Source organism: Morus notabilis, unplaced genomic scaffold, assembly GCF_000414095.1.
Source record: "Morus notabilis unplaced genomic scaffold, ASM41409v2 Scaffold2857, whole genome shotgun sequence".
Taxonomy (NCBI): Eukaryota; Viridiplantae; Streptophyta; class Magnoliopsida; order Rosales; family Moraceae; genus Morus; species Morus notabilis.
In genome coordinates this window covers 1-23,088 of record NW_010357482.1, presented here as the reverse complement: position 1 = coordinate 23,088, position 23,088 = coordinate 1, and the positions used below count along the sequence as shown (strand labels likewise).

The window sequence follows — 23,088 nt, the reverse complement described above, 5'->3', positions numbered from 1 at the left end:
TCAGAGATTGTCATTGTGTTGTAATGAAATTGATCAGAGATTCTTTGCTTCGCCTACGTGTTTGTAGCTGAAATTGGCCTCTTTTTTCTTTTTTTTTTTTGGGTCTCTTGGGATCTAATTTCGAACAGCGCGTAAAAAAGTAAAATCTATATAGCCGACCCTAATTAAATTGAGATTAAGGCTCATTGTTGTTGTTGGGTCTCCTGGTGATCTCTTTTGTTTATGCGTTTGACATGGGGCGGAAAAATGGAGATAAAGTGAGATTCTGGAACATTATCTTCCTGCAATGCCAAAGATAAACCCATGATCGAATGTTAGTATTGTATCTCCAGCACTGCCTGTTGAAGATAACGACGACAATGACGAGGGATGACACCAAAAATTTAGGGGGATAAGACTTTCTTGTGCTTATTTACGTTCCAATATGTATCTTTATTTGTACCACTGACGCCATTACATTATTGTTTTTTTTGCTCTGATATTGCATTATTGTGTTTATCATGGGTGCTTCTATTGTCCTTATTCTACATTTTTCAAACTCCTTTCTAATAAAATTTCTTATTGCTAAATTACCCATTAATAACATTTTTCAAACTCCTTTCTAATAAAATTTCTTATTACTAAATTACTCACTAATAAATTTGTTTTAAGGACAAAAGTATTTTTTAAAAAATGCTCACTAGACAGCCCACCTTAAAAAGAAATATTCCCTTATAAAATTAGTATGCCATATTCTTCTTTTCCAAAAGAATAAGAATAGATTCTAACGAGAAAAGGTCTCCATAAAAAATTAAATAAAAACACGTGTTTTTTTCTTTTTATATTCTTTTTTAAGAGTTTCTTTTGTAGGAATAAAAAAAATAAAATAAAATTTAAATTAATTTTCTGTTTTCAGCCTTTGAATTTATATTAAATATCATCTATTTTATATATTTTTTTAATTTAATGTGATTTTTAATTGACTTGACGGTTAAAAACTGACACTATCAGTATAACTGTTTTACGAGAAAAAACTATTAGTTTTGAAATTTTTGAGGAAAAAAAGCTTCCGTCTTTCCGATTCATAGAAATTTCAGAGATTGTCATTGTGTTGTAATGAAATTGATCAGAGATTCTTTGCTACGCCTACGTGTTTGAAGCTGAAATTGGCCTCTTTCTTTTTTTCTTTTTTTTTTGGGGTCTCTTGGGGTCTAATTTCGAACAGAATTACGTGAAAAAGTGAAATTCATATAGCCGATTCCAATTAAGTTGAGAATAAAATTTGTTGTTGTTGGGTCTCCTGGGTGATCTCTTTTGTTTATGCGTTTGACATGGAGCGGAAAAATGGAGATAAAGTGAGATTCTGGAACATTATCTTCCTGCAATGCCAAAGATAAACCCATGATCGAATGTTAGTATTGTATCTCCAGCACTGCCTGTTGAAGATAACGACGACAATGACGAGGGATGACACCAAAAATTTAGGGGGATAAGACTTTCTTGTGCTTATTTACGTTCCAATATGTATCTTTATTTGTACCACTGACGCCATTACATTATTGTTTTTTTTTTTTTTTGCTCTGATATTGCATTATTGTGTTTATCATGGGTGCTTCTATTGTCCTTATTCTACATTTTTCAAACTCCTTTCTAATAAAATTTCTTATTGCTAAATTACCCATTAATAACATTTTTCAAACTCCTTTCTAATAAAATTTCTTATTACTAAATTACTCACTAATAAATTTGTTTTAAGGACAAAAGTATTTTTTTAAAAATGCTCACTAGACAGCCCACCTTAAAAAGAAATATTCCCTTATAAAATTAGTATGCCATATTCTTCTTTTCCAAAAGAATAAGAATAGATTCCAACGAGAAAAGGTCTCCATAAATAAAAACACGTGTTTTTTTCTTTTTATATTCTTTTTTAAGAGTTTCTTTTGTAGGAATAAATAAAATTAAATTAAATTAAAATTAATTTTTTGTTTTCAGCCTTCGAATTTATATTAAATACTATTTAGTCTGTATATTTTTTTAATTTAATGTGCTTTTTAATTGACTTAACGGTTAAAAACCGTTTTTTGAGAAAAACTACCTTTTTGTTTTTTTTTTAATTCAACCTTTTAAATGTTATACTATTAGTTTTGAAATTTTTGAGGAAAAAAAGCTTCCGTCTTTCCGATTCATAGAAAGGCCCGTGATTGTTAAACAAACCCATATTGGTTGGAGTAGAAATAGTATTGTTTATTACATACGATGTTTAATAAATGATATGTTTGTTACCATTGAAGTAAATCAATTTCATCTCATAGTGGTTGATAGCAGCACACTACGACACGCTGCTCGACACCAGGGACGGAGAAAGACGGAGGAATAACGGACGGAAACGTTTCATAATCTTCATGAGCATAAATCACAGAATAAAAAAAAAAAAAAAAGCAATTTTCATTAGGATGGTTTGCACAAATTAGAATTAAGTCCAAGAGCATAAATGCAAGCCTCCATCAAAAGGTCTAATCTGCAATTTTCCCTCGTAACTAGGGACGCTTGACCTTTTGATTCCATGTATAATCTTCTTCTGCCCTAAGGAGATTCTGTGTGTTTCTTTTTTTTTTTTTTTTTTGTTGCTAAACTAAAATGATTCTAGTTGAATATAGTATATACACTACACATATATTTATGTCACACATACACGCATAAAATATGTAATTATCTCAAGTTTAATATATCTGTACACAATATGTTTTCTTTACGGGATGAAAAAAAGCGTTATTAGTAAAAAAATAACTTTTCAAATAATTTAATTTGCACAATACCTATGATAAAAAAAAAAATGTTATTTTCAAAGCAGCTTTTGTTTTCGTTCACAACTTGAAATTAAAACTGGCAAAGAAAATGACACATAAGAGCGACATTACTGTGTAAATCTTTAAAGAGGAATGTTCACCTTCATTGGTAAACCTCTCTCTCTCTCTCTCTCTCTCTAGATTGTCTTAAACAAAGATCTTCACCATCTACTTTTTGTTTCACAAACAAACAAAGAAACAAAAATTTTACCAGAAAAGAATTACAGAGATTGTTGAGGAAGAGAAAATGGATATGGGGTCAGCTGAAGTTTCAGTCCTGCTTAAACGAGGAAGATTTCTCGAGGGGAGGACGCCTTTGAGCCAGCATTTGCTTCGTTCTTTCAAGAACACCAAAGAAAATTGAGCCTCCAATGCCAATCCAAAGCACTCTTGGCGCGGTACCCTGGAGAAATGGCAGTCCAACAAAAAAGTAGAAGAAGCTAACTATCATTAAGATGAGAAGATCCAATACTTGTTTCACTATTATTTCAACAACTTGGATTCATATATTCTAGTAAATAAGTACAACTTAACAGTGGTCATTACAAGATGGTATGAAAGAACAAAGTGGGCTATGCTACCTCTAATTGGCGAAGAACATTTTGGTATGTGTTGAGTAAAACCACAAGACGTTTTTTGCAAAACATTACTAAAAAAAAAAATAGCAAGTTTAAGGTTGCACTTGGAGGCTTTTTTTTATTATTACTTATTTATGTTCTTTGAGGAGATACTCACCCTTCATTTCACTTTTATGAACAAAAAACAAAAAATGCGTCAAAGGAGGCTTTGAGTATCTCAATTTGTTTCTCTGGCTGGAAGAGTACTTGATCAACAATGGAGAGAGAGAGAGAGATATTCCAGTTCAAATGACATTAATCAAACATAAGAACAGATCAGTCGAACCTTGAAAAACACATGATTTCCTTCCTCTCTCATTATAGTCCGAACGCAATCACAAATCCCTTTATACTGTTTTGCTGATCCCTTCAAGAAATTTAAAAGGAAAATTAAGGAACGAAATGTTCCCAATAGCTTTTCCACAAAGAAGGATAAAAGAAGTGATAATCAGTACCTGAACCATTAATCTGGTTTTGATAACATCAAGAGGAGTAGTTATAGCTCCAGTTATTGCACCTGCAAGTCAAAAGAATTAAACTTAGGAAAGTGACATTAAAAAGGAAAAATCTTCAGCAAACACAATAATCAAGAACAAAAGGCAAGTTCAAGTCACTACATGGTATGCGGATGACTTTGTAATAAATTTCATATGTAAGATATGATGAGCTTGCTCTAAAGTATCAATAGTAGTTGACAAAATGGATTTGACAATCAAAACGAAAATATAACATGTATAATGACAAATACAAAAGTGACAAAAATGAAGATGAGCTTAAAATATGGCAAAGAAATGAAGGCATTAGTAATAATCATCTCAGATCTCAGACGTAAAAATAGCAATACTAGCTAGCAGTAAAACGCTTTCTTGTAGCTATCTTCTTGTTAGTATAAATGTTGTTTGTTATTTTATTTTCTCAAAGTCATTTTTTTTATCAGGAAAAGATATTGTCGAGTGTAGCAATAGTAACATAATTGACGAGAATGGTAATAACAGTAACAGAAACATAAGGCGTGAGAAAGCAAAGATAATTTATATAAATAATTTGAGAAATGTACTCGTAAAATGTAGGCCTTTGACTAGTTATTGAAGGACTTGCAGTACATAGCGTCAGAAGCTTGTATATCTACTTATCCTCTAAAAAGTGAAAAAAAACAAAAATAACGGAAGCCACTTCCTGTACTCCCCATAATGCTAAAAGCATTTCCTGGGTACTGAACTAACGCTCAGGAAGAATACTTTTTCCAAGCTACTAAGATCTTTCTTTTGGATTCTGATAAGTTTCTTTGAAGTCAAATCGTAGGAGTAACGGCCCAGTAAGGCTTCTAGATTAGAGATCAAACATTTAGAAAGTAATCACGGCTCAAGTTTTTTTAAAAAACTAAATTTTCAACATTGCAATTAAGGTTAGTATACATATAGGAAACTGCTTTCCACAATGAGATAGAGTTAGCTTCAAGTTGAATAATTTTTTACATCAGATTAGTGGTGTTAATGCTTGACAAGATTTATTTAAAAACGTCAAATAGTAGAAAAATGTTAGTCTTGGCATCAAAGCCAGAAAGATATACCAAAATTGTAATTACAAATTCTTGCGTCATGTACACATACCGGCAAAAGCGCCAATAATGGCAGTTTCAAGATCATTCGGCTCTCTCCTCGCCTGCATAAAAGGTGAAATTGATCACTTTATGGTAGAATGCAGGGCATTAAAATGAGCAGATTACTTTTGCAAGAAAGATGGAAATACTAAATAAGTCAAGTTAGGAAAACCTACTCGGAAATGTTCAAAAAATGTCTATCCAGTAAATCGAAGTTCATTGCTAAGGTTCAAAAAATTATGCATTAATTAGACGCCATATCTAAATTATTTTGCTCTTCACATTGATGTTTATGTACCTTCATCTAAACTGATAATTATCCTCTCCACCTACCGCTAGCTTATATCCTATCCGCATCTGCTCATACATGCAGAATTGAACAGCATCAAATGGCAAATCTCGCAATAGGAATGATCCATACCCCTGAAATCTCATAAACAAGGAAAAAGTCAAATGCATGAAGAATATGCCATGAAGTCAAGTGACAAAATATTGTTTTTACATGCATAATGTCACAAAAAATAGCTTTAAAAATCACACTGTGCTCGCCATGATTGTGTAGACTGTATCTTGTCCAAAAAGAAATGATCTATCATCTCTAAGTAAATAAGTGAAAAGCTGTAGACTGGAGTATAGAATCAAAACTCTAAAAATGGGGATTGACGTACTGCATAAAGGCCTTTAAAACCCTCTCTAGCAATAATAAGACGCACAGCAGCTGGTGCTGAAGTAAACTGCCCAGTTTGCATCCGTTGCTTAACAACCTAGAAAGAAATAAACAACCGTAAGCGAAGAATGAAAATACATAAAGAAATAGATCGAACCACAGAGTAAGGAAGAACAATGGGGGAAAATTAGCTATGCAACCTCTGTTGGCACACGTATGAGAGAAGAAGCAGCACCTCCAATAAAACCTGCAGTCTGTATTAAGTCTGGAGATTTATTATAATGAAAAGATAAATTCTAGAAAGTTTACTGAGGGGAAAAAAATCTTTATCTCTGCACTTGCAAGGAAGTAATATCAAAGGACAATCATTGTAGTAACCCAAAAAAATTGAAATTATATCAATATATAAATGCACAAAAGGCTAAGAGAGAAGATAGAGAGAGATCAATTGTTCAAATAACATGGACCGAGCGATCAGATTCTATTGATATACAGGCTTTTAAATTTTAAATCTGTAAGGGGCAATCATTAGATACCAAAAGCAAGTTCATCGCATTAAAATAGACCTACTTTTGCACTATTCTTAATGCAAATATGTCAAACGACAACCTGCTGTATGTGCTTTAGGTGAAGTGACAAATACCTATATTATAAGAGGTAACACGGAAAAAGAAAATTGAACACCAAGAGATAAAGAATTTTACATAGAGAAAACTCTCATCTTGAATATTGAGCATGCAGTCAAAAGTGCTATAAGATGAACCTTAAAAGATTACAAAATCATGCTTTCTCAACAAGAGAAAACGTCACACACTAGCGCACATGTACATGTGCATATATGTTAAAGTATAAACTATTATTGGTCCACCTCCTAACAACTTAGGGGTTGTTCTTTTGGAGTGTAATTTGAGTGTAATTTTTGAGTTGAATTTGAGTTATAACTTGAGTTGAAGTTAGAACTTGAATAAAGTTGAGTAAAATTGAATAAAGTTGAAACTTAAAATAACGTGAACTTGAATAAAGTTGAAACTTGAGTTGTCTTTTTTTGAGTTTTTTGGACAAAAGAACATGCCCTTAAGCTTTTGGGATGGATTGGTAAACTAACATGGTACCAGAGCGGGAAGTCCTGAGTTTAAACCCCCGTAATTACACTCTTTATCCCCATTTAAAATTGTCATCATGTGTTGGGTCTTTAATATATTTCGGGCTTAAATATTCACGTGTTGGGCTTTCCAATTAATTTACCCACACGATTGCCCATTGTCCAGCCCACACTTGAGGGGGAGTGTTAAAGTATAAAACTATTGTTGGCCCACCTCCTAACAACTTAAGCTTTTGGGATGGATTGGTAAACTAACAATATACATTATATTAAAACTTACCAAATGAGCTAAAGCACTAAGCTTTTCAGGAAAAGAAGTTAATAAGGTCTGCTTTGCAGGTTCATATACACCTACACATATAGCAGAAGCCCTGCAGAGAAGAGAAAATATATCAGCCCCAAGACACGCAACAAGCGAATAGACATTCAAAAGGAACTAGTTAGTAAACTGGATAGAAATATTAAGGAAAGACTATAAATGAATTCTGAAAGAAAAAAATAGCATGGAGAGAATGTTTGAAAGAGGAGAGAATACATAATCTCAGAGAAAGTTTACTCACGGTAAGGAACCAACAAGATTTCCAGCCAATCCAGAATATAGGTCCTTCAAAATGATTCTCCCTCCCCCATGAGCAATCTAAAATGGATTCGCAGAAACAGACAAAATAAGCAGATTGTTAACCAGAAAGAAAAAAAAAAAAGGTATAGCAGGCACGGATAATATAAGCAGATTGTTGAAAAACAAAATGTACAGCAAAGAAAATCAAGAAATAGGATAAAAAGGGGTATTTACGTAATGAAATAGGATAACAGCAATCCTTCATTTTCAGGGATCGCATATACTAGTTATTAGAAGACGATGTTCATTCTAAAACTTACGAATTATACATGCAGATTAAGCAATTATCAATGGATATAGCAGAAAAAATTAAATAGCAATAGTTGCAGATAGCAAAACTTGGAACAAGATCATCTAGTCTTATATGGTGGAAAAGATTCTGATGCTCCCTGCCTAAGATATTAGCTAACTTTTTTTTTTTTTAGGAAACTAGGAAAACTATACAGAAGAAATTTTTGGACAGATAGATATCCAACCTAAAAGGGGAAAAGAAATACAAAAAAAAACAGAAATAAGGAAGGCGAAAATAACAAAGAGAGACAACTCAACAATTACAGACCAAATGTCTCCTATAAAAAAAAAGGCGGACCAGTGCCAAAGAGGCTCCCGTACTATGACAAGCTCGGGAGAAAGCTTAATCCCATATGTACGCGGCCTCACCCCCCGAAGGAGAGGCCGTTTCCGGGATTCGAACCTTGGACCCCGGGTGCAAACGCAAGCGCTTCCACCACGGTGCCAAGGCTCCTATATCAGCCTAAAATATTCGCTAGTAAGAAGCACATTACTCTGAGATGCCATTACCTCACAAAATAAATTAAGAAGATAACCATCTAATTTGAACCCCAATGTAGAATGTGTATGATATAATATATATATATATATATATATATATATATTTATATTTACTCAAAAAATGTCCAGAATAAGTATTTAGCATACTTGACATGCCTGTAATCTGGTTTTTATTGTGTCAATTGGGTATAAGACTGCTTCTACAATGACACCTGCCACACCTCCAGCTACACTACCCTCTGAAAAATCCACAACAAAGAGAGACATTCCGATCTTTAGACTTGCAATTCCAACGTAAATTTGACGCATGAGCAAAAACTAACGGAAGTTTGGCAAGACAAATAACAGCAAGAGCTCTTTTTTTCCTTTTTCTTTTTAGTATTGGAAAGAACAAAATAACAATAAATATAAAAACATGAACAAACTTTGAAACATATATCATTAGCAACCAAAACTGATGTTATGCTTTTCCATTAAGACCCTGCTAAATAGCTGATATAAACCATGAATTATTTAAGGTTTAACTCAATTGTTCGCTTCAAACAGTCATGATTATGGGGCTGTTATTTGGACTTCAAAAAATGTAGTAACTGTTTGGTTCACGGATTCAAACCAGATGGTCCAAATCAAAATTCAAATTTTTGTGAGAAAAGACATTGTAGCAAAACCATTTGAACTGGGATTAAACCCCTTTACCAAACATGCTAGTAGTAATCCACTATGTGACTATGAGCCTAGTGAACAAAATGTACACAGATTCTTCCCTTTATTATTTAAAAAATAAAAAACAAAGCTTTTTTCCAATTTTTCTTGAACCTCCATGTTTTCAGCTAACATGTGAACACGTTTCGAACCAAAAATGTTTACAGACTACTAATAATTTAAAAATTAAATAAAAAAATCAATAAATATGTTAGATTAGCATCCAAAAAAAAAGAAAGAGAAAAAAGAAAAACTTCTAAATGTACCGTATAAAGAGCGAAGAAAATCGAATGGCTTATCTTCTCCTGTAGTGATCGATGCGAAGAAATTTGATTCCATTTGAATGCTATTCCTACCACACGCCAAGGCATCTGAAAAATGAAATCATTTAGCCGGGAAAATATATATATATATATAAATTCATTACCGAGATGGGAGAACAATAAAAAATTCAATTTGCCAAGTACAAGGAACGATCGTGAACGTCTTGTCATTTAAAGTCAGGTTTTAAGTTGAAGTCCTTTTTTCTTTTGTTGTAAATTTCCCTCATTTTCTGAGAGTCCAAACAAACGTACAAAGAGAACGCGATGTGTGCGTGTTTGTGTGTCGTTCCATAGAAAACAGAGGAAAGGGAAAGATAATGAAATCATAAAACTTCCCTTTTTCGCATAAGGATCAAACTGGAAAAGATACCGATGAAAGCAGGAGATAATTACCAGATGAATCTCTCGCGGCATTTTTTGAATGCATTGCGATTGTCAACTGTATTATTTTATTTTGGTTTTGATCAAATCAATCTCTGAGCTCTGTAGTTAATGACTGAAAGGGGAACACAATGACATCGTTTTCTCAAGCATCTAAATTACATTCTCACCCTTTTACAAGTTTTTTCTTTTCTCTTTTTTTTTAATCTCATAAATAATTCCTTAAGATTTATTTTAAATTTCACATTGATCCTTAACTTTTTTAAATGTTTCATAATTAATTTTAGAAATATCTTTCTTTTTCAATTTTAATCCTTATATTAAATAGTGTTAAATATTTGATGACATTTATATAAATTAAAAATAATGACTAAAACAACCAAAAAAAAAATTTACTCTACATGTTTTGTAGAGCAAACTTTTGGGTGCATTTGGAATTAGTTCCAAAACGTTTTTATTTTTTGTATGAAAATGAAAACGAAAACGTTTTTATTTTTATTTTGAAATCATTTCTGAAAATGCGTTTAGTAGTTTTATTCCAAGATTATTTTCAGTTTAAAAAAAAATGAAATTGTGTTTGGTGGTTTAATTTTTAAAAATATGTAATAATATTTAAATTAATAATATATTAAATAAATAATAACCCTTAGTTAATAATTATATAAAAAAATACCTTTAGTTAATACAGTCTAAACCCTAATTTGTTGTCACTCTCAATACGCTTCTCTCTCTCATCTCATCTCGTCGCTCTCTCGCTACCCTCTCTGTCTTCGTCCCACTTTCTCTGGTTTCCTCTCTCTCCGCCGTGTCGTGGCTAAAGAAAGCACGCAATCTGACTAGATATCCGGGTAGATCCGGTGCCGTTCATCTCGCGCGTCTCATATTGAGGATGCTATGGAGAGCCGGTGCCATTGGTGGATCTCGCCGAGTTCGAGATCCGTGAGGATCGACGTTCAATCTTTCACCGACTTCAACCGTGGATTCTGCAAGATCTCCTTCCTCTCTTCTCTTTCCGCCCCCTTTCTCTATTGTCGCCATGTCTAGACAAGACGTTGTCGCTACGACGGACGTAATCATCGTCATCGTTCGCTTCATCACCATGAGATCGCGGCGGATCCAAGATCTCAGATCCTAGCTCATGTGTGTTCTCTCTTGCTCGTCCCTCGCCGCCATGGATGCAGCCTCGCGTTTGGTTCCGGTTCCATGCGGTGAGAGCATCGGATTTGGGTTTGCTAGATTTTTCCTTGAGTCAAACAAAGTCATGCGTGTTCTAGGTCAATCTGTTGCCGATGAGATCAAATCTGGTCTTTACAGTCTCGAAAGTTTGGAAATGAAAACAAGAAAAATGAAAACGGAAAAAATTCGTTTTCAAAAAGATGAGAAAAAAAGAGAAAATGAAAACGGGTGTTTTTAGTTTTGATTTTAGAAAATTTTACACCAAACGCGTTTTCTTACGCATTTTCAATTTTTTTCTCGAAAATTGTGAAAAATAAAAACGAGACCGAAAACAAACAGGCCCTTTGTTTTTTTTTTTTTTTTTTTTTTTTTTTTTTTTTTTTTGCTTTGAAATTTTTTTTATATTTGTAAATTGGCAACTTGTCCTCTAGAAAAGATAAAAAAAAAAAAAAAAAAAAAAAAAAAAAAACAAGAAAATTAACCCTTAAATTTTCAAATGCAAAAAAATTAAAAACAAAAAACAAAAGTTGCTGATTGAAGGAGAGTCGCCGGCGACCCAGATCGCGACCAACCCTTAAGAGGGGTGGTTTGGGGTCGCCACCGGTGACCCCAGATTGCGGTGGGTCGTGACCCACCCTCCGGTCGCGTCCTCGTCACAAATCCGGTCGTGATTCGCGGCCGGACTAAGATCATGCGGAGGAGAAGCTCGTCAAAGGAGAAGACGCTCATCAGAGGAGAAGATCGAGCGGACGACTGGGACCAAAAAACGCTCATCAGACGAGCTCGAGAAGCTCACGTCGAAGGACAATGAGATCGCGTGGCGAAAGGGAAGAAGATTGAGCAGCGGAGAAGAAGAAAATCGAGCGGCGGATGAGAAGAAAATCGCGCGGCAGAGGAGAAGCAAAATGCGTCACGTCGGTGGGGGAAGGTGAGTTCGTGCGCCGTGAGGGATGGTTCTCGTTGTCGTGGGTCTAGAGGAGGTGGTTTCATTCCGAGCCATGGAGGCGGAAGGGCGGCGATGATGGATGGTTCGCCGGAGGTTTTTTTTTATAGTATTTTTCGTTGTTTTTTGGTAATTAAGGAGAAGTTTTATCCAGTATGGGCTTGTCTACTTTTGTTTCCATGGGAACGTGAATCTATTGGTTGAAATGGTTTGATGATATCAATATCGAAGTTGATGACAACGTATTGTAATCACTTCCAAAAAAGAAAGGTATTAAAAGGTAAAAACAAAATGCTTTTTTTACGAGTTTAAAATTTGAGTTTTATTACGATAAAAATTTTCATAAATAGTTATAATTTAAATTTTTTATTACAGTAAAAAATTTTTACATAAAATTACATCTTAAATTATTTAAAATTTGAATCAATAAATTAAACGGACTGTGTAAATATGTTGTGTTTCAAACCAACAACCAAGTTAATACTATTATCATCCACAGTTTACACAAATACATTTTAAATTGATTGTTTTGTATATCTCACCACAAATATCGAATAAAACAAGTACACAATCATTAACCCTGATTAGAAGTGTTCGTTGATCTGATTACTACTATTTAATATGTTACTGCGAATTGAAAAATTTCAATCTATTAAGATCATTATAGTCTGAGACTCTCAATCCAATATGAAAATAACGAATTCTGCATATTCACATATTAACTTATGTTTTGGACCTTGACTCTTGTAATCCCTCTTTTTTCGATGTTCTTATAAAATTATTAATAAAATTAAACACAAATATAACATAACATAAAATTAAAATAATTTTACAAATCAAATATTACAACACAAAATCTAACATAAAATTCAAGTATTTGACACAAAATCTAACATAAAATATAAGTCTCTGACAATACTTTAAAGTATATCATACAATTAAAAATGAATTTGTTATATGTGTTATTTAAAATATATAGAAAAAAATATATAATAAACATAGTTTAGAAGTGGATGATGCGGATTTTAATCTGTTACCAATCTAAATCTCTTTTAAGCTAATTTAGATTATGCGTATTGGACAGATTGGCGAATTCAATGAACACCGTTAACCCTGAGTTACCTAAGCCTGGTTTATTTCGCGAATTCTAGTTTTTAATTCGAGTTAAGATATGATATTTTTCAAGAGCTTTTAACTGTAGCATAAAAAGTTAGATGTGACATTTTATTAGAGCTTTTAACTGTAAAAATTTAAAACTGAAAACTCGAATCGGTGAAATGAACGAGGACCTAGACTCTCGACTCTAGAAACTATTATGGCCAAGTAAAATATGTAAAAAATCATTAACGCTAACTTATCCAAACTATTGACACCTAAAAATAGGTTTTTAGGAAGAGGGATTGAAGTATTTAGAGAAAGATTAAACCTCGTTCATTTCACCGATTTTAGTTTAAAATTCGAGTTTTATTATAGTAAAAAGCTCTTAAAAATAGTCACATCTAACTTTTTACTACAGTAAAAAACTTTCACATAAAATCATATCTCAACTTGAATTAAAAACTCAAATTAACAAACTAAACGGACCCTAAAAAACAAGGGACTTTAACAAAGAGGGGATGTGGTTAGAGACTTTGTGAACTGTTAGGATTTATAGTTGGTCGACAATGATTTGTAAAGTTTGGAGTTCACACACTTTAACAATTGTTATATGAAAAGTATGATGAATTCTACCATCATAAAGAGTCACAAACTTTTATGATTATTGAAAGGTACACTTAAATAATTATTTTTAATTTTGACGTTTGAAATTTAATTTTTTTTATGAGAAAAAAACATTAACAAATTTTTGTGAAACAAACGGGACCTTTGCTTAGCATCCAAATTTTAGACAAGAGTCACAAACTTTTACGGTGGGTCTGAAAATTTTGTGAGACGAGAAAACATTCCTCAACCTTGAGTTTGATTATATGAAACAAGCGGGCCCTTTGCTTAGCATCTAAAATTTCGTGAATAAGTTTTTTGTTTTAAATGTTTAACTCAATTCATATATTCACGAAAAAGAAATAGAAATGATTATTATTACTGATGTCCCTGAACTTTGAAGTCATTCTCAATTTACCATCTGAACTTTAAAAACTCACTTTGTCTCCTAAATTTTGAATTTATCTCACTTAACCATTTTTTTTTTGTAATTTATATTAAAATAAGACAAAAAAAGTAGACGTTTAGGTATGACTATGTGGTTTTTATTAACTTATTTTTAATAGAAATTAAAATAAAAATATCACATGACTGTATTACTCACTTTTTTCTATATGTTTTAAACATAAATTACAAAAGAAAAAATTAAGTGAAAACAATTTAAAGTTCAGAGAGTAAAATAAAATTTTTAAAGTTTTAAAAGGTAAACTTAGAATAATCATAAAGTTTAAGGGATATAAGCGATAATAATTTAAATAGAAAACTTACTGCAATCTAAAAAATAAAATTAGTGGACGTTTGGTTCACGGATTCTGAACTATGTTCAGAATTATTCTTGATTTACGTATATTTTTTATGAGAAAAATTACTGTAATGAGTCACGAATCATGATTCGAACCATAACGCGAATCATTATACCAAACACCTAGTAAGAAAGCTAAAAAACTGTTGACAGCTGTCAGTTTCAGACCGTTGAATTTCTTTCGCCGTTTCCAATCCAACGATACGTATTGGTCCACGAATCTCGTGTCTTCAACAGGCAGCCATAGTTCCGTTTCTTTACCCACCCACCCAAAGTATCTTCTCTGTCTCTCTCTCTCTCTCCTGTTTCTTTCTCTCTCTCTCTCCAATTTTCTCTTCTACGCCGCTGCACCGGCGAATTTCGGCAATCGTCATCCGGCGAGTGTGGCAACCGCTTCAGTCAGGTTTGCTCCTTCTATCTTTCAGTTTCTTTCTCCGGCGCTCTATTTAGGTTTTCATGAAATCGATATCGAAGTACTGATCGAATTCCTTTAATTCCCGTAACTACAGAGTTCTGTTTTTCAAAATTTTCCTTTATTTTGGGTTTTCAATCTCTGGTAGTGCAAAGGTTTTGATGTAGTTCTTACTCGTATCACTGATTTCCCAAACCCTAGCTCAACTTTTTATGCTTAGCTCTATAATTTTTCCTTTTTGGCCTAATTTCTTGCTTTGTGAATCACCTTCAATTGCCGTTGTTTTTTTTTAATAGAATTCCAAGATTTTTTTTTAATAAAATTCCAAGATTTTTTTTTTTTGGATACCGATTTCTTGACACTAAACCTTGGGGTTTCCTTTTTTTCCTGTTGTTTTTGTTTTTTTCCGATTAAACCACTTTTGTTCATTTAGTTAATTTTTGGATGAAAATCACTTTAGTAATAATCACGCGTATGCTAAAATTTTTTGAATGAAACAGAAATATAAAACTCAATATGTTTTCTTCATTTTCTTTCTGCTTGGCCTGGCTGAAAATTCTTGGTTGAAGATCTTTCAGATGTTGTAACTTGTATGAAGGCGGATACCAATACTTGCATTAGTTTGGTTTAGTTCAAGGCTTAGATGGGATAGTAGATAGGTGGGTTTAGTTGGATTTGAATTACAGCGAATAAGTTTGTCATCTAGACACACCACTCAGAGGCTCGTTTGTTTGACATTTTTTTTATTTTTTTATTTTTTATTTTGCTGTCAATAATTAGAATCCGTAAAAAAATTTCACAAAGAAACCTAAGGGCTAATTTGAGCAGGTAAGCATGTGGTTAGGCTGCGTGTTTCGGGATCAATTCCTTAGCGTAGTGAATGTGATTATGTGACCAATAATCACGAGTAAATTTGAAAGAAGCAGCTGCTGAAATGCTTAAATTAGGTAGATCCCCTTTAAATTCAAGTGTTGAATTATTGGCATGCGACTTGGTAGTTGGTACTATGGTTTTTTAATTAGTTTTTGGAAGGGGCCCACAAGATTTACAGTAAGTTAATATTATAAAATAATGATAGCGATCAGAACTCATCAATCAAATGTCAATGCATCAATCTGAACTCATGGATTTGACATAGCTAGTGACTGTGATTGATAGTAGAGGCTTTATTGGCTTCTTCTAATTATTTCTATTTTACTTCTTTCCACTAGTTTTATTCTTGAGTTTGATTATTTGAGTGTAATAAAAAGTTATTTTTATATACAGAAAGTTATTGGTTTTGTATGTTAAGATGGTCCGCAAGCAGTACTGTTATGAAGAATAAGAGAATCTGGTGGGAGTCATAAGTCATGTAAGACGTTGTTTGGGCTGCATCCTATCATCTTGAAAATCATTACGGAGTCCAAACTGTTTGTCTTATTTTTCCCTTAAAAATGCATATATGAATTTTTGCTTTAGACCGTTCAGAACAATGTTGGCCTTGCATGTATTATTGAGGTTTTTTGTTTTGTTGTTAACTTGTTATTGTGTAAAGCTATTCCAGTATTCGTTTGAAGTTTGATTTTGAAGGCCAACTCCTTTTGAAGTCTAAGGATGTGAAAGGTTTCTTTTTAACATTATACATGAATTTCTGTTAGAACTTAGAAGAATGTGCAGGGCATTGCATTACTAAAACAACTCTGAACGTGTTATGTATATTCTGATCAACAGTCATACTGAACTTTTGCAAGAAGAATGTGCAGTGCATATCATTAATCATTATGAAACAACTTTGAACGTCAATTTTGGCCTCTGATCACTTTGCTAATTTTTATGCTTTGGCGCATATCATTAAGAATCGCCTTAGCATCCTCTTTTGCAATTTAGTTTTATATTTGTTTCCTCTTTAAAGTTGCATTAGATGCTATGCTATTTCTTCCGATGTTTGAAGGATTATTCTTAGGCTTAGCAAAAATAAAAAGTTAAAAATCTTTCAAGAATTAGGCATCTATGATATTTCAATTCTGTAGCCTGCAGAAATCTTCAATTATGCACCTTATTTCCAATGTAATTATCTGATGTAGAAAATTTAATAACGCTCAATGGATAATGCCTAATGTGGCACGTTTGGTGTAGCAAATGAGATAAAAGTATTAGTTCAAGTTTTAGAAACAGGACAAACATTCTGATGTGTATCTTACCAATGTGAATGTATTCTTTTTTGTAGGTGAAGAAATAAATTGATTCAATTGCTTACTAAAGAAAAAAAAAATACAATCGATATTGTGGGGAAAGGAGAAAGGATATTCATTAAGATTCTAGTACTCCTACACACTTTAAAGTGTTGATTGCCAGAGCTTCTTTGCTTGTTGAGCAACGTGTGCCAAACCAGTATTCTTTAAAGCCCCCCCTACATTTTCTAGGTCTGTTCTTCCTTGTTTCACCCTCCATTTAAGTTGTGCATCCTCTCTCCTCTACTTTGGCTTTCCTAGCAACATGTCATCATCAGGTGGAAACTCCGGTGGAGGTGGTATTGGCATCAGTGCACCTCAACCTTACTTCTGCCACCAGTGCAACCGCACTGTAAGCATCACTCCCTCACCAACCTCTGATCTGGTTTGTCCTGTTTGCGGCGGTGGCTTCCTCGAAGAAGTTCAAAACCCTAATCCATCCCCTGAACCTAGCCCTAATTCCTTCTTCTCCTTTTCATCTGATGATTCCTCCTTTGGTGCCAGGGGATTTCCTCTATTGTTCACCACCACATCCTCCTCTGGTCATGGTGGTGGTGCCTTGGTCGATGATCTTCCTGCCCTCTTCGGTGGTCCGCTAACCAGAGTGTCACAATCTGAAGACACTGATGCGTTCAATCCATTTGCGTTCCTTCAAAACTATTTACAAACTTTAAGGGCCACTGGTGCCAATGTTCAGTTTGTGATTGATGGCAACCCTGGGGACCCCGCTGGGTTCCGTGTTCCTACTAATCTCAATCTTGGGGATTACTTCTTTGGCCCTGGACTTGAGCAATTGATCCAACAACTTGCAGAGAATGATCCAAATCGTTATGGAACCCCTCCAGCATCAAAATCTGCCATGGAAGGACTTCCCTCAGTAAAGATTACAGAGGAACTATTGGCTTCAGACTCATCACAGTGTGCTGTGTGCAAGGACACATTTGAGCTTGGTGAGGAGGCAAAACAAATGCCCTGCAAACACATTTATCATTCTGAATGTATTCTGCCATGGTTGGAATTGCATAATTCTTGCCCGGTGTGTCGATATGAGTTGCCCACTGATGATCCTGATTACGAACAGAGGAATCGTGGGACCTCTACACCTGCAAATCAAAGTCAAGCAGCTGGGGGGTTCAATATCTCTGTTGGTGGTGGCAGCATTAATGCCGTTGGTGATGGTAGTGGAAGTGGGGCAACCTCTGGAGAAAATCCTCAGACACCAAGAATGGTGGAGCGGAGGTTTACCATTTCATTGCCGCAGCTGTTTAGGGTATTTGGTTCAACTGCTGAGACAAGTAACACTGGCAGCGGTAACAACAATGGAAACAATGAAGGTTCAAACTCGGAAAACAGGGGAAATCAGAGCACTGGATCAGAGCCTAGACATGAAGATCTTGATTAAGGATTATCGGTACTGCACTTGTAACCATAATATTTGCTTATTCAGTCTTTTTTTTTTCACGTAGATTAGATAATTTTGTGGTGCTTTATTTTTTGTAGTATTCCTATTACCAAATCTATAATCGAGCGTCTTATCAGCTCAGAGTGGGCATAATGTGAATGAATTAAGCATTATCTCAAAGTATCCTTGCATACAAGAAATTCCTGTTTAAAGAGCATAATGTGAATGATGTACTGAGAGAGAGAGAGAGAGAAATCAGTTAAAACAACTTTTCCATTTTAGTGATATATGCTTCTTCGTTTGTCGTCTGCAACTTTAGACTTCTTCTGATGTATATTACTTTTGCATACTAGACCAAAAGAATTCTGGAAGAATGACTCGTGACACCCTTTCTTTAGGTGTCACGGATTTTGCGGATTATATCCACATAATACTGCTGACTTATCCGGAACTTGGAGCTAATAATAAGAACAAATATGTCCCTTTAACAACCACAGAGGTTTATTTAGCAAAAAGATAAATGAATAAATATATGTTTTTATTTGAAGAATAATTTTTAATTTAATTATTTTTATTATTTTAAATTTCTAAAAGGATCAGCGTATCTGATAAAATTCGAGACTTGGCGTATTAATCATCAGTTTGCTTACGTGTATATATAAATATATATATATATATGAGACTAAAAACCTTTTGATATTAAGCATTTGTGGCTAAAAATTATTATTTTCGTGAAATTCTACATTCTTAATTTTATTGTGCACGTATCCATGCAGGTTGATGCTACTTGGTTATAATATTGAAGATATCCAACAAAATGAATACAATGCATGGTCGAAGCAAGTACAGTGTAAACAGAGTAGACATTTTTTTATATGTTTTTAAGCTCAATGTGCACATTTAATTGACAGGGTTTTTGGGATTTCCGTCTGAATGAATCCATTTTGATTCAGTATTTCTCTTTTGTCATCTAAAACTACAGTACTGAATTTTTGGTCACAGGGTTATTTCTCAACTCAAGTTTACAGCACATAATTTTCATATAATTTTTCTACGTAATTATGCTTATCTTTTCTGACGGCTTGATAATCCAAATTATTGTTGTTAGGAGTGCTAGTGCTGTCAATTAGTTTTAATTCCAAGTTTCTAAATTCTTTTGGCAAATTCTCCAGAGGAAGGAAGAATTTGTAGAGGAAAAGGTAACTTCTTTTCATTTCATTTTTCTTTTCACAATATTTAATATTCTACGAAAGTTGTCCTTAGATCATTTCCTCTTCACGTCAGCAATCTGCATTAATAATAATAATAATAATAATATTATTATTATTATTATTATTATTATTATTACTTATCTTTTGAGTCCACTTTAGCCAATCTGCGTTGAAATGCCGGGGTATGCTTTCTGCTTTCTGGTAGGAGTTGATAGTTTCTTGAATTCATATTGAAAGAGTATGAAAGATATCTCTCCATAAAACTTTTATTTCTTTTAATACTGCTTCTCTTTTGTCCTGAAATCGTTTTTTTTTTTTTTTCTCGGATCATTATTTTTTATTTCCTAAATTTTGTGAACCCTGAAAGCTTTTTTTTTTTTGTTGTTCTAATTTATACTAGAAGACTTCATGTGAGCCGGCATTTTAAGTCCATATCCAGAGCTCTTGAAGAGATGTCTTAAAAATTAACACATTTTTCGAATTGAGCAAGGACGTTCTTTGTAATTGTTAGGTTGAAATAAAAGCAAGGGCCAAGATAATAAGCTGCTCGCTATTCAATTTTACTTTTTTATTTTATTTTATTTCTTTGTGTAAAAGATTGTGAGAAAGGGGGTGCGATTTTCACTTATTTGAAATAATATTTATTATTCTTTAAAAAAAATGATTATTTATTCAAGAAAAAGAAAAAAGAAAAAAAATCTGAATTTTGCATTTTTTTTAAAGGTGTGAATACAAGAGAAACCAATTTATGATATGTTGCTGTTGGCACGCATCTATCAACCGTTATCAATCCTTCCATTTCCGGACAATTTTTTAAGGCTTAAATCTCTTCGTTGTCTCAATGTGGGGTACGTTTCAATTGGATCCTTTGATAAGATATGACACTGCATTATTTCTATAGCGATGTTATTTAATTCGAGATTTGAAAATTGAACTATTGACAGGTTTTTGTTTTTTTCCGTTAGATTTATAATAAAAATATATATTTTATATATTTTTTCATTTTAATGTAATTTTAAACAGATTTAATAATCGGAAACTTACATTATCAATCTAAACTCCTACGGCAGGGTGCTCTTATTTGATTTTAATTTTTCTTTTTTAATTTGAGGCGTAATATTTGTACGAAATCCGACCTTTAACAAATACAACATTTGAGTATACGTTCCTTACTATTTTCTCTACGTAAATATATTCAATAATAAATAAATAAATAAAAGTGAGAACTTCCATCTTCGAAGGCTAATATATTTTATATTTTTTATTTTAATTGCTACTAATATTTAAGTGCGTCTAATAGCCAAACTGTACACTACTTTCTGCTTTCTTCTCCTTCTTAAAATTATTAATTATTCAAGGCTTAGAATTTCTAATTGAGATGAGGACAAATTAACTTTCAGGTATGCAAGTGTAGTTTAAGTATTATAATTAAATATAAGCTTATGTTGACCAAACCTATACATAATAAGACTATTACAAACATATGTTTCACATTTTGATTTACTTTCCACAGTTCTAATAAACAACTTAATTATTTCTTCTACCAACCATCAATATGAAACATTAACCTAATTGTTCCCTTATCCATTCCAAGAAATAGTAACTCAAATAAAATAAACATTAGATCAAAATTTATCCAAGTTTGTCGAGAAACTTTGAAAAATTGCAACGAGTGGCCGACATTAAAAGAATGACCCATATTTTATTTTATTTTATTTTGAAAGAGGTTTTTAGACGAGAATTTAATTAATCTTACTTTTGTCCTTTCCTAGTTCATGTTAAACACCAAAGCAAAATTAAGAAATTTTCCCCACTCAATTCCAATCCCCCACGCAAAGTTATCCTCCCGTGATTCCTTTTGTAGTTACTCAATTATTAGATAATATAATGAAAAACAACCCTATTATATGTCTATTGTTTACTACGTCTCGTTCATTTCACCGATTTGAATTTAAAATTTGAGTTTTGTTACAGTAAAAATCTCTCAGAAACAGTCACATCTACTTTTTTTACTACAATAAAAAGCTCTCACATAAAGTCACATCACAACTTGAATTAAAAACTCGAATCAGCGAACAAAACGGGTCCCTGTTATAATGAAGAGTAGTATTATCAAATTTCATTACTAAAAAATTCAGTCATACATTTAAATAATGAACTATATAGTAATTCATTAAAAGTATATAAGTAAATTTGACATTTATTATCTTTAATAATAATTAGGAAAGTGAATCACTCATCACTTTACATTTTCCCTTGATGCAAAGTAAAAACACCCTTAGAAGTAGATTAACTTGTCTACACTAAATGAAGGCGGGAAAAAAATATTAAAAGTGAGGTTAATGTGGGATAAAATTGCATTTTTTTTCTTTACTACAGTGATTGAGTCAATGATTTATCAAAGTAAATCAATAATTTACTCAGTGAGTCAATGATTTATTTTTTACCTAAACTGCACAAAAATACACCTATATGATTTTTTTATGTTTATAATATTTTTCTTTATACGTTATTTTCTATTGCCCATAGTCATATAAAAGGTTCCAAATTACTAAAATGCGCCATACCACACTCATATCAAAACTTAATACTCTACTTTTTATCAGTTAAGTGTCCCCGTTCATTTCACTGATTCGAGTTTAGAATTTGAGTTTTACTATAGTAAAAAGCTCTCAGAAACATTATATCTAACTTTTTTGTTACAATAAAAAGCTCTTATATAAAATCACATCTAAACTTGAATCAGTGAACTAAACGGGCTCGAAATAAAACCTTAGCATCCTCCCATTCTATCCCCTCTCCCATTCCCATCAGTGAAATATTGAAAATATTTTTTTGTCTTAAGCCTTAACCAACCAAACCAAACTGCGCAAATCACTTTTGAATTATTTTGTTTAGTTTGACTTTTGTCAAAATTATCAAACCACCTAAAAAAAGATTTTATTTTCGATTTGACCTATAGTTTTTAAAAGAAAAAAGGGCTCAAACCGTCCATGAACATCATAAAAGGATTAGGGGTATCGAATAGTAAGTTTACATTAGGTTAAATCATGCCTGAGTTGAAGCCATGCCAGTTTGTCTATAAAATGTCAAGTTAATTACAAATATGTCTATTATGCAAGAGATAAAAAAGAGAACGCCAACAAATTATGATATTAGCACATAACCCTATAAAACAACCTGTAATGACATCCCTATCTTTTTGTTAATCACCCTTAAAAAGTGTATACAGATTCATAACCACGCACATAAAATAGGGTATATATGGAATGATACTATATCAATAACCATGAAATAGATTAATGACCCGTTTAATTCGTTGATTCGAGTTTAGATGTGATTTTATGTGAGAATTTTTTACTGTAGCACAAAAGCTAAATATGATTGTTTATGAGAGCTTTTTACCGTAGCAAAACTTAAATTTTAAATTCAAATCGGTGAAATGAATGGGGCCTAAAGGAAATATAAAGATCGAAATAAAGACGAGGAAGAAGAGGGTGAGGAGAATGGACATGAAATTGAATATCTGTCAACCCAGAAAAAGTCTCGAGTGGTTTGGTCTCTAGAGCTGCATAGAAAGTTTGTTGCCGTTGTGCATCAATT

At 32.9% G+C, this 23,088-nt stretch overlaps 2 protein-coding genes across 3 annotated transcripts; one reads left to right on the top strand and one right to left on the bottom strand.

Annotated features, from left to right (window-relative positions):
• Positions 1–2,868: 2,868 nt before the first annotated feature.
• On the bottom strand, positions 2,869–9,713 carry LOC21384502 (S-adenosylmethionine carrier 1, chloroplastic/mitochondrial). 2 transcript variants are annotated; one of them, XM_024171133.1, is made up of 12 exons: positions 9,641–9,713; positions 9,191–9,295; positions 8,379–8,461; positions 7,372–7,448; positions 7,092–7,182; positions 5,910–5,963; positions 5,711–5,806; positions 5,376–5,465; positions 5,053–5,104; positions 3,898–3,959; positions 3,729–3,809; positions 2,869–3,228 (listed from the first exon to the last, which is right to left on the bottom strand). In XM_024171133.1, exons 1-12 carry the CDS (start codon positions 9,672–9,674, stop codon positions 3,097–3,099), a joined length of 957 nt encoding a protein of 318 aa, XP_024026901.1. In that variant the 5' UTR covers positions 9,675–9,713; the 3' UTR covers positions 2,869–3,096. The 2 variants fall into 2 exon arrangements, with proteins under 2 accessions (XP_024026901.1, XP_024026905.1); XM_024171137.1 differs by having other exon boundaries at positions 3,156–3,228; positions 3,729–3,802.
• A 4,820-nt stretch (positions 9,714–14,533) lies between these two features.
• On the top strand, positions 14,534–19,297 carry LOC21384501 (E3 ubiquitin-protein ligase RING1-like). The gene is made up of 3 exons (XM_010090093.2): positions 14,534–14,653; positions 16,869–18,283; positions 19,051–19,297. Exon 2 carries the CDS (start codon positions 17,138–17,140, stop codon positions 18,272–18,274), a length of 1,137 nt encoding a protein of 378 aa, XP_010088395.1. The 5' UTR covers positions 14,534–14,653; positions 16,869–17,137; the 3' UTR covers positions 18,275–18,283; positions 19,051–19,297.
• Positions 19,298–23,088: the final 3,791 nt, after the last annotated feature.

Coding starts and splice junctions, on each gene's coding strand:
- LOC21384502 (XM_024171133.1), bottom strand. CDS start 9,674: ATGCATTCAAAAAATGCCGCGAGAGATTCATCTG. Junction 8,462..9,190: donor TTTTCTTCGCTCTTTATACG/GTACATTTAGAA, acceptor TGGATTTTTCAG/AGGGTAGTGTAGCTGGAGGT. Junction 5,466..5,710: donor GTTTTAAAGGCCTTTATGCA/GTACGTCAATCC, acceptor ATGAGATTTCAG/GGGTATGGATCATTCCTATT.
- LOC21384501 (XM_010090093.2), top strand. CDS start 17,138: ATGTCATCATCAGGTGGAAACTCCGGTGGAGGTGGTATTGGCATCAGT.